At 43.3% G+C, this 12,592-nt stretch overlaps 1 protein-coding gene across 1 annotated transcript in view; it reads right to left on the bottom strand.

The window, feature by feature from the left end:
• Positions 1-12,592, bottom strand: part of LOC307241732 (semaphorin-3F-like) — a 70,174-nt gene that overhangs the window by 12,692 nt on the left and 44,890 nt on the right. Inside the window, exons 5-9 of the mRNA XM_080015946.1 lie at positions 4,186-4,305; positions 3,421-3,514; positions 2,063-2,182; positions 1,308-1,453; positions 633-747 (exon numbers count right to left, since the gene is read on the bottom strand). Coding sequence (XP_079872072.1) covers positions 633-747; positions 1,308-1,453; positions 2,063-2,182; positions 3,421-3,514; positions 4,186-4,305 — 595 coding nt within the window. The remainder of the gene's footprint in view (positions 1-632; positions 748-1,307; positions 1,454-2,062; positions 2,183-3,420; positions 3,515-4,185; positions 4,306-12,592) is intronic.

Below are 12,592 nucleotides of genomic sequence, written 5' to 3' on the forward strand. Positions count from 1 at the left end.
TGTGTAGTTTGAACACTGTTACATCCACAAGAAAAAAAAATGTGAGCACCATAGTGTCCTTAAGTTCTGAAGTCAAATTTGATCTCTATCTAAATAAGTTATCTGGAAAATGACATACAATCAAGGGCCTTTGCATTTACACCTGCTGTTAACATAGTGATGTGATGTCAGTATGCAAATAAGATAGCTGGACTTGTTTCCTCCTTGCTCCACGGAAGGAGCATCATCGATTTGAAATAACTTTAATAGACTAGTAATATTACTGAAGCTACGTAGCGTTCGCTACCGTAGCTACTGTACCTGTTTTTCCCGGGCTCACTTCCATGATCGAGCAGAAAGCGGCGGAGTTAGGTGACACTCTTAACTTGTGGGCAGATCTTTTCTCACAAATGTGTTCAAGCTGTACGCAGTGCATTTCCACCTGGCTGAGATCTAATCATAATGCAAGCCAGACCATCTTCAGATTTGGTCTGGCAGGTCTGATAGCATTCAGATTGGTATGCATTCTGCGTGCTTTTACACCTTGCTTTAACATGCATATTTCATTATCAAGATAAGATATCCAGATACAGATCACATTTTAAATGCTGGGTGTAAAAGGGGCCTAAGGGTCTATGGCCCTGAGAACTTACTCAGCTCATCAAAATGGGTTTCAACCCCATCTCTGCCGATCACAGAGCACACCAGACGCGCTTTCACGAAGGTCGTCCACTTGTTGACCAGTGACCTTTGTCCACCATCATCGTTCTGCAGGGAAAATCATATCACAGAGGTTCACATTAAAACGTCTTGCTAGTGGCTTGTAGCTTACACTGGCATGCAAGCTTGCACTGTTCCAAAAGTCGGAGGACTAAGCGATCTGATTGCTTCAGTAAGTTGCTTTGGCTTTTGAAATATATAAATATAAAATCCAGATTTATTTTTAACGAAAGGAAGGCAACTGTGTTAGAAATGTAGTGGAGTAAAAGCTCTGAAGTCGCTGAAGCTGAATATACTTAAGTAAACAGATCATTGAAAAATGCACTTTAAGTACACAATGTGAATTTCCCATTTACTGTAAATGATTGGCCCATTTGGACTCCATTTAAGCAGAGTGAGATGCTTCAGCAGAGCGGTAGTTTATCAATAGCATATATCAATAGTTTATACCATACCATACAATACCAAAAGCATTCAGCTGGGTTGTGATGTGAACAGTTATAAGAATGATGGGCAGCAACATTTTAATGAGGCCTGGGTTGAAGAAAAACCAACCCTTTCCTTTAACAGCCCCTGGCGGACAGCGGGTTTTACGAGGCTGCCCTCACCAGACAGATACGGCCCACCCTGGACACCATGACGGGATTGGCGCCCGCGCCCGCGTCTAAGCTCTTCTCTCTGAAGAAGAAGTAGATCTTGTCGTCATTCTTCTGCAAACTGTCTGGAATCTTCTCAATCTCGACAAACACTGGCTCTGCACAATGGCAAGAAATAAAGAACAGATCCATTTCAGACAATGGTTGTAAAAAAAACAAAAAACTTTTGTTTGTTTTTTTTTATCTAAAGAGAGGAAACAGTTTATTTGAAATGCTGGAAATTCCAATAATGTCAAAAAAGAATTTCTCTTGAACAAAATTGCCCTATCATGAAAAATATAAACGTTTTTCTAGGAGGAACTGCCCAAAAAAACTGCCTTTAGTTACTGCTTACAATGGCCACATAAGCCAACCTAGCAACCTAGATTAACTATGCTCTTATAGAAATGACTCAAACTATGAACTGAAGGTCAAAATAAATGTTTTTTTTAAATGGAAAATTAAAAGAAAAAATAAATAAAATAATATATATATATATATATATATATATATATATATATATATATATTTATTTATTTTATTTTTCTTTTATATGTGATTCCCATATGTTATGAGTTTTAAATAAGTATTATTGCAGAATTACAGGGCAGCAATTGGTTCTAAAAACACATTATACACATACATTTCACATGTGGAAGCATGCAGTTGAATGTGAAATGTCACATGTCACATTTTTTTGCGGGAGCTGGTAAAAGGGAGAGCCTTACCATTGAGCCAGCGGGAGTCATACTGTTCTGTTCGGACGGCCGGACGGTCCCCCAGGGTTCTGAAGATCGCAGGATCTGTACCCATGAAGTCAACATGGACGCCTGCGTACAGATTCCCGTCTGCGTTCCACCCAAATGAAAGTCTGAATAATGTCACAACCTCTGACCCCAAGTGCCGCAAATGCGCTTTGGCAAAACATTTCAAAATATATTTTTTAAAAGAACATCTACAGTGAAAACAATCAAAGTAGGGTGAGACAAAGTTTAAAATCCTGAGTAACTCTTCTTTAACACCTGTATGTCCCCTGTGTTCCAAAACAGGGACACTGGAACACATCCTGAGCAGCTGCTCCACGGCGCTAGGTGAGGGTCGGTATCGATGGAGGCACGACCAGGTCCTCAAATCGATCCCTGAAGAAATCAGCAAGGGGATCAAGGGCAGCCGATACACCCAAGCCAGAGCCAAGGCCATCCACTTTGTCAAGGAAGGACAAAGGCCTGAAAAGACACCAAAGAACTGCTCTGCTGGTTTGCTCTCCACGGCCCGAGACTGGTTGATGACAGTTGACCTGGAGAGGCAGCTGAAAATTCCACCGCACATCACCCAGTCCAGATTGAGACCTGACATCATCTTGGTCTCAGAGGCCACAAACAACTTTTCTTCCTGGAGCTGACGGTTCCCTGGGAGGAGAGGATGGAGGAGGCTCAAGAAAGAAAGAGGGAGAAGTACCAGGAGCTGGTGGACGACTGTCGGAGGAACGGCTGGAAGACCAGGTGCATGCCAGTGGAGGTGGGCAGTCGGGGATTCGCGAGCCACTCCCTGAGCAAAGCCTACGGCACACTAGGCATAACAGGTGCCAACCGGAGAAAGGCCATCGGTAACAACGTGGAGGCAGCAGAAAAAGCCTCCAGATGGCTCTGGTTGAAAAGGGGAGAGCAGTGGGTGCAGTGGGTGTAGCATGCCACTTGTACACAGGCCGGGATTTGATCACCCCGGTCGGGTCGCCTGGAGGAGGGTGTCTGTTGTAAGACCCGAAACACCCAGTGAATCCAGGAAACAACAGTGAGGATGTGTCCAAGTTTTGTGCATCAGTGGGTGTATTGTTAACCCTTTTTGGATATAGTTCACAAAATGTCCCTCAATTAGTGTATTTTAAATGAACATTTTGAAATGTAAGCACAAGAACACCTGTAAAATTAACCGATTTTTCTACTCAGAAAAGCCAGGAACAACTGAAAAAACACAACATTTCACCGAACTGTTTCGAGATTTCATTGATTATGGCCTGAGTTGAAAAGTAGCCAACATATCCTTTTAAATCTCACTTAAAATAGTCTGTATGAACCAGAAGACTCACCTATCAGAGCTGCCGCATTGGCTTGTCGTGGGTCATAGGAACACTTGCCCTTCCCGGAATCCACATAACCCGGCACAAGCCGGAACAAGTACTCCTGGAAACAACTTTTACGTTAATACATTGTTCACCTCTGTATTATGCTATACTAAACACAAAAAAACATTTTTTATTTAAGTGTCTGTAATCGGGCCAGGTTATATAGTTCAGGGACTTATATAGGAATATAGGTGTATTTGTTTATTTGAGATATTTAAGAAATATTTTACTTTTTTTTTATTGTAAGCTAAATTATTTGTAAGGTTTTTATTTTACGATTTGTTACAGAGATGCACGCAATTCTGAACGGTTTTGACAATACTTTTATGCTGAAAACTATTGACTTGCTCAGAGTACCAGTGCTCTCAAAGCTCGACAGCTGATGTTCTCGAAGTACATATACTGTACAGTACCTGCGTAAATTGCATATATGGCAGATGTTTCTGTTGCCCTTAAAACAAATGTTTTGTTTTTTCTTATTCATATTTTGATTAGTTTCAGGCTTCTTCCATCTCAATTTGGTGTCGTCTGTGAATATTTGCATTGCTAGACAAGTGAGTCAGCTAAAAGTAATATCAAATATTTTCATGTATTTTGGTAATCCATTGAATTATGTAATCAATTACTAATACCGCCATGTGTTATTAAACAATTACAACTACAACATCAGTGTTGTGTTTTATTGTGTGTGTGTGATATACAGTATATGTATCTGTGTGTGCATGGCACCTCGGCTCTCCATCCCCTATTGATGAAGGTGCAGATGGGCCTGTAGGCACCCGTGCCACAGGTGTAGAGATGAGTACGGTTCCAGGGTTCGATCAGGCGCACGAAATTGGTGCATTCCCCCTGATTTAAATAATTAAAGAAGAAAAATTGAATACCCTGGTTAAATGCAATTGATAAATAGTGTCTCAAAGAGGCAGACATTAGAAATTCTTAATTAGAATCTTTTTTTCCACAGTACTGTAAGTGAGCTATTCAACATTCAATTCATGTGAGAGAAGATGCAGATTATCAATGTTCAATGATATCATGTTACAACCAAGTGATGCCTAAATTCTAAGGGGCATAGATTTTGTTTGGTGATCACTCCAGGCTCCTCATCATCAGGAGATCTTGCATTCTTTCCCACAAATGGCACAACTGTTTTAGTCGTTATCTGTTTTTCTAGCTCGTAAAAGGACCATTTGTGTAAATACTCGATGTATGCTTTTTTTTTTATGATAGTGTTTGATGTTCCTCTTTGTTAAGACAGTTCTCAGGTGTTCCTGAAGGCACCAGCGAATAACATGGCTAGTCTCAGCATAGGCACAACCGTTTCTCTGCATATAAAGCTGGTTTCTTCAGATGTAAAACTAGAATGGACAGCATCACTGTTTTTAAGTGTATCTGTATCTTTCTCTTTATTCTGCAGAATAAATATCTTTAATACTCTGAGTTTTGGTCCTGATAGTGAAACAGTTTAACCTCACCAACCACACCGTGAGAATTCTCCAACAATCTGATGATGAGAATGGGATTCTCTGCTTGACTCTGTTGGACCTCTTCGCGTCCAGGTTGAGTGCACAACGGCAGTCAGAAACCGGCGGTAAGACATCTGAGGAGTCATCTGGATGTGACAGCAGATCCAGAAGAGACAACACGAGATCCCGAACAAATTTAAAGGTGAGGACCTACTGAGATATTGTACCGATCAGGTTGATTGTAGGAAAAGCTTTGAGTAAGCTTAGAGAAAAAGCTTTGAGTAAGCTTGAATGGGAAAAAAGCTTTGAGTAAGCTTAGAGATTGCATCGACCTAGAGGATCATGAAACAAACTTTGTTAACCCCTCACCCGCAGACAGATGTGTCGCGTGTCAAACAGGTGTTGTGTAGGCTAGGAAGGACAGTGGAAATATTGGTCTGGAGGACCATGGATAAAGTGGACAAATTGCATTGCATCGATCAGAAAGATCGTGGGGTTTTTTTATATACAGCATATATATATTCAAAAACTATAGGTATATACTAGATGACTCTTGATCCCTCTGTAGCAAGTGTTGAGGAAAAGGAGCAGAATAGTGATCCAAACTGGTGTTGTCAGAATAAAAGAAAATCAATTAATAACTAAGTAAAATTGATAATAATAATAAATAAAGCCACCTGTCGGTCGAGTGGTGAATTGGGACACAGGTTGGCAGCCATTCCTGTCGGTCATGTGGTGTATTGGGACACAGGATTGGAAATAAAGACAACACTGTTTCTCAATCTCTCATGTGATTAAAAAAAAAGTAATAAATAAAATAAATTATATATATATATATATATATATATACACACACATACACATATATACATATATATATACACACATACTGTATATACACATATATACATACACTACTCACAAAAAGTTAAGGATATTGGGCTTTTGGGTGAAATTTCAGGATGAACCTAAAATTCACTATAACCTTTACAGGTGAAACATCATCATGCTGTTCACATTTTGACATCATGAGACCCAAGACGACACCTAACAATTGATCAACAGTACCTCGCCATTGCGAGGCTTCAAACAGGATGTTGTCAGAGGGAAGTGGCCACTGAGCTTAGAGTGTCACAGAGTGTCATCAGCAGGTTGCAACAGAGATACAGAGAGACTGGAAGAGTCACAGAAAGGCATAGAAGTGGACGTCCTTTGGCCACATCCCACACTGATGACCGCTTCATTGTGAACAGTGCCCTGCGGAACCGAATGATGAATGCCACTCAACTCCAGGCACATTTAAGAGAGGTGAGAGGCACCCAAGTGTCACGTCAGACCATTCGAAACCGTTTACATCAGCGTGGTCTGCGTGGCTAACAACCTGCAAGGGTACCTGACCTGACTTTGGTGGTGGTGGTGTTACAGTGTGGGCAGGTGTGTCTAGTCAATACAGAACTGCCCTACACTTTGTGAATGGTACAGTGACAAGCCCATACTACCTGAATAACATCATTAATCCAGTCATTGTGCCCCTGCATGAACAACACAGGCCTACTTTCATTTTCATGGAGGACAATGCTCCAGCTCATCGAGGTGGCATCATTAGGGAATGGCTGCTGGAGACTGGGGTACCTCAAATGGAGTGGCCTGCACTTTCTCCAGACCTGAATCTCATAGAAAACCTATGGGATCAGCTGAGTCGCCGTGTCGAAGCTGGTAACTCTGTACCCCAGAACCTCAATGACCTGAGGGCCGCCCTTCAAGAAGAGTGGGGTGCCATGCCTCAGCAGACAATAAGTCGACTTATGAACAGCATGAGACGTCGTTGTCAAGCTGTAATTGATGCTCAAGGGCACTTTTGTTTCTATAAATTGTTTGAGATGAGGAAATCACCATTCACCATTGCATGCTTCTACTTAAATGCCCTACTTTCATGATATAATATCACTGTAGCGTGAACTTTTTACATTTTCCATAAATTTCACCCGAAAGCCAAATATCCCTAACTTTTTGTGAGGAGCAAAAAAGTATTTAGTCAGCCACCAATTGTGCAAGTTCTCCCACTTAAAAAGATGAGAGAGGCCTGTTATTTTCATCATAGGTATACCTCAACTATGAGAGACAAAATGAGAAAAAAAATCCAGAAAATCACATTGTCTGATTTTTAAAGAATTTATTTGCAAATTATGGTGGAAAACAAGTATTTGGTCAATAACAAAAGTTAATCTCAATACTTTGTTATATACCCCTTGTTTGCAATGACAGAGGTTAAACGTTTTCTGCAAGTCTTCACAAGGTTTTCACACACTGTTGCTGGTATTTTGGCCCATTCCTCCATGCAGATCTCCTCTAGAGCAGTGATGTTTGGGGCTGTCGCTCTGCAACACGGACCTTCAACTCCCTCCAAAGATTTTCTATGGGGTTGAGATCTGGAGACTGGCTAGGCCACTCCAGGACCTTGAAATGCTTCTTACGAAGCCACTCCTTCGTTGCCCGGGTGGTGTGTTTGGGATCATTGTCATGCTGAAAGACCCAGCCACGTTTCATCTTCAATGCCCTTGCTGATGGAAGGAGGTTTTCACTCAAAATCTCACGATACATGGCCCCATTCATTCTTTCCTTTACACGGATCAGTCGTCCTGGTCCCTTTGCAGAAAAACAGCCCCAAAGCATGATGTTTCCACAAGCATGCTTCACAGTAGGTATGGTGTTCTTTGGATGCAACTCAGCTTTCTTTCTCCTCTAAACACGACAAGTTGAGTTTTTACCAAAAAGTTCTATTTTGGTTTCATCTGACCATATGACATTCTCCCAATCCTCTTCTGGATCATCCAAATGCTCTCTAGCAAACTTCAGACGGGCCTGGACATGTACTGGCTTAAGCAGGGGGACATGTCTGGCACTGCAGGATTTGAGTCCCTGGCGGCGTAGTGTGTTACTGATAGTAGCCTTTGTTACTTTGGTCCCAGCTCTCTGCAGGTCATTCACTAGGTCCCCCCGTGTGGTTCTGGGATGTTTGCTCACCGTTCTTGTGATCATTTTGACCCCACGGGGTGAGATCTTGCGTGGAGCCCCAGATCGTGGGAGATTATCAGTGGTCTTGTATGTCTTCCATTTTCTAATAATTGCTCCCACAGTTGATTTCTTCACAACAAGCTGCTTACTTATTGCAGATTCAGTCTTCCCAGCCTGGTGCAGGTCTACAATTTTGTTTCTGGTGTCCTTTGACAGCTCTTTGGTCTTGGCCATAGTGGAGTTTGGAGTGGGACTGTTTGAGGTTGTGGACAGGTGTCTATTATACTGATAACGAGTTCAAACAGGTGCCATTAATACAGGTAACGAGTGGAGGACAGAGGAGCCTCTTAAAGAAAAAGTTACAGGTCTGTGAAAGACAGAAATCTTGCTTGTTTGTAGGTGACCAAATACTTATTTTACCGAGGAATTTACCAATTAATTCATTTAAAATCCTACAATGTGATTTCCTGGATTCTTTCCCCCCATTCTGTCTCTCATAGTTGAAGTGTACCTATGATGAAAATTACAGGCCTCTCTCATCTTTTTCAGTGGGAGAACTTGCACAATTGGTGGCTGACTAAATACTTTTTTGCCCCACTGTATATATATATATATATATATATATATATATATATATATATATATACACACACACACACACACACACACACACACACACACATATATACACATATACACACACACACACACACACACACACACACACACACACACACACACACACACACACACACACACACACACACACACAAACACACACACTGGCTACCCCTTTGGCCAGCAGTGCACAGAACCCACAAGTGCCATCAGCTGCCTGCAACGTACAGGACGGCCAGAGCTACCAAGCAGCAACATCAGCTGACAGTGATGCCAAGAGAGCTGAGTGGCAACAGCTTGATGAGGATGTGGACCAGATCTTGGAAGAGACAGCCAAGGGAGATGTGGACCGCCGGCTGAAAATTATGATCATCATCATAGTAAACATCGCAGCTGAGCGATTTTGAACAAAGGATCTCAAGCCCGCACCATCGGCCTATGCTCCAAAAGGCCGAGCAAAGAGAATCTAGCTTCTCAGAGAAGAACTGAAATCGCTCAAAAGGCAGTACAAGAAAGCAGGAGAAGTTGAGAAGGGTGCCCTAACCTATCTTCGGGCAATCCTTCGGAAGGAACTCCTGAACTCCAGCGGACAGCCACAGAAGGAGGCAGAGAGAGAGAGCAAGGAAGAGAGCGGCATTCCTGATCAACCCCTTCGAGTTGACCAAGCAACTACTTGGTCAAAAGAGGACTGGTCGCTTGACCTGCACTAGAGATGCCATGAACGACCACCTCAAGTGCACCTACAGTGACAGCAGGAGAGATCAGCCACTAGGGCCATGCAATGCGCTGATTACACCACCAGAGCCAACAGCAGATGGAGCCCTGCTTGAGTGAAGTGAAGGACGTGGTGAGGAGGGCAAGAGCTAGTTCAGTGCCAGGCCCAAGTGGAGTGCCCTACAAGGTCTATAAGAACTGCCAAAGGTTACTCCATCGTTTTGTATGGCCTTGAGGGTGATCTGGAGAAGAGAGAAGATTGCCCAGTCTTGGAGATACGCGGAGGGGGTATTTCTAACCGAAAGAGGAGAGATCTGAGAATATCGACCAGTTTTGGATCATCTTCTTGCTTTGCGTGGAGAGCAAGATCTTCTTCAGCGTCGTCTCCAAGAGACTCTCCAACTTGCTGCTGAACAACAACTACATTGACACGTCAGTGCAGAGGGAGGCATACCGGGTGTTCCTGTTTGCCTTTAACACACTGGCGTGGTGACCCAGCTCATCAGAGATGTGAAAGAGGGGATATAGCTGTACTGTGGTAGGATCTTACCAATGGCTATGGCTTAATACCCCACAAGCTGGTCGAGGTTGCACTGGATAGACACCATGTACTCCAGAAGGTGAAAGGCCTCATCCTGGACTAATACAGCAAGTTCAGTTTGAGGGCCTCCTCCGGCTCATCAACATCTGACTAGCACCAGTTGGGAGTAGGGATAATCACTGGCTGCACCATCTCGGTGACCCTCTTTGCAATGGCAATGAATATGCTGGTTAAGACAGCGGAGGTGTTGCGTGCCGAGGCCCTCTCAGCAAGTACGGAGTAAGGCAACCCCCCATCAGAGCCTTTATGGAGACCTCAGGGTGACAACAACATCAGTGCCAGGAGCCAGGTGGATTCTCCAAAGGTTGGAAAAGCTTGTGCCCTGGGCACGCATGAGTTTCAAACCTGCAAAGTTCTGTTCCTTGTTTCTGAAGAAGGGGAAGGTCACAGACAGCTTCTGATACAGGCTGGGAGAAGACCAGATCCTGTCAGTCACCGAAAGACCAGTGAAAAGCCTCGGGAAGGTCTTCAACTGCAGCCTGAAGGACACTGATTCCATCAAGGCCACCAGCGCCGATCTGGAGAGCTGAATGAGAGCGGTGGACAAGTCTGGCCTCCCGGGAAGATTCCAGACATGGGTCGACCAGCATGGGATCCTCCCAAGAATCCTCTGGCCCCTGCTCATTAATGAAGTTACCATGACTGTGGTGGAGGGCTTCAAGCGCAAAGCGCAAAAAAAAAATTTCAACTATATATATATATACACACACACACACAAAGTATATATATATTTATACATACATGTCTTTTAAAAAATATATACATTCGATTTTTTTTATTTTGGAGGTACTGGTAGTCCAGTTTTCGCAGATTGCTTTCTAGTTAGTTTTATTTAGAGTTTGACAGCCCATTGTGTGGTTGGCTTACTGTTTTTCCCATATTTTGCTAATTTTTGCCAGGTACTCCAATAGGGTTTGTTTGTTTGTTTGTTTTTTCTCCTTCTCTTTGTACTTACTCTATCGTAGTGATATACTTTACATGAATCCTGGGTGATCTAATTGGTGTCTGGCGCATGTGACAGCCTGGCCACTCTAGAACACGTATGGATAAGATGAGTTTGGACTGATTTAATCAGTGTATTGGGGTATGCTAGCTACCTGGCTGATAAAAAATCTTGATGAAACAAGCGAATGCATAAACACGAGATCAGCATAGTGTGTGTGTCAATAAACACAAGATAAACGTGGTATGTTTGCTGAACATAACATGTCAAACTAGCTTCACACGAGTCCCTGGTGAAACAGTAACTTAATAATCAAAATATCTGGTGGGATTTCTGCAAAGATACTGCCTTAATTTGAAATAACTAAAAGAGACAAGTCTGTATGTGTGGTAATAACCTATTTTCTTTCCCCCCTCCTTTTCTCTTTATCGTTCCCGGATCCAATCGCACGCTGAAATGGGAGCGTGATGAAAACCACTCCGAGAACTGAATGGACCGGTCTGGCGAAATGTACAGTCGACAAACATGGGAATGACATGGTACAACAATTATAATTATGGAAGACACTGGGTTTTCCTACTAACGGCAGTTAAAGTTTAACCCAGGGGTGCCCAATACGTCGATCATCATCGACCGGTAGATCGCAAAGGTAGATCACGTGCCATTTTTTTTTTCACGTTGAATGAGCTGAATTTAGAGCTGCAAGGAAAAGACAAAACCATGGTCAACATGATCAGTTCAGTTAATGCTTTCAAACAAAAAATGCAACTTCTGTCCTCAAAGCTGCAGTGCCATGATTTGGGGAGCTTTCAAAACCTTGCATCAGAGCTGGAGACCCAAGGGAAGGCGTGTGCGCAAATTGGAAGTGCGCTACAAAAAGCAGATTGAAAATTGTCAGACTTTGACAAACTGTTTCAAGACTTTGCTTTACTCGAGCCAATAGCTACATTCATGTGCTACCCATTTAGGGAAGATATTGAGGTTGATTCACTCGCATCAAAAATTGAAAGTCAGCACCTGGTCCTCCAGGTTGGGGGTTGGGCGTGGGGTTAACAACCTCACCCCGGAAAAAAAGCATGTTACAGAAATGACGAGAAGAAGCCATTCCGGTAAATCACGCGAGGAAGAGACGGCACATCCTTGGATGTATCAATGACAGGGCCGGGTGAAATCAGGAAGCCCGACCCCTGATAACCCCGATCTTCAACACCAAGGCCAACACCAAAGTAGGCGCATGGAATGTACGCACGTTGTTCCAGTGTGGCCGCATGGACCAGGTGCTGAAGACTATGAAAGACTATCGCCTGGACATCTTAGACGTTAGTGAAATGAGGTGGACTGGGCAGAGACGCCTCATGAGTGATGGAGCAACCGTTCTTTACTCTGGGAAGCAAGATCACCATACCCATGGAGTCGGCATCATCCTCTCCAGCTGCACAGCAAAAGCATTAGTTGGATGGAAGCCGGTGAACGGCCGCATCATCACAGCGAGGCTTTACACCAGACATGCCAAAGTAACCATTGTGCAAGTCTATGCCCACCGAAGTTGCCTCAGAGGAAGACAAGGACGCCTTTTACAGCCAGCTCCAAACCGTGCTTGAAGAGATCCCCAGCTATGACATCAAGATGCTGATTGGAGACTTCAATGCAAAACTGGATAGCGACAGAAGGGGCCTTAACACCACAGTGGGACAACATGGGTCTGCAAGCTCCACAAATGACAATGGGAAGAGACTGTTGATGTTTACTAGCACCAATGGTCTCAGCATCGGCAACACC

The sequence above is a fragment of the Zeus faber genome (assembly GCF_960531495.2).
Source record: "Zeus faber genome assembly, chromosome: 15".
Lineage (NCBI taxonomy): Eukaryota > Metazoa > Chordata > Actinopteri > Zeiformes > Zeidae > Zeus > Zeus faber.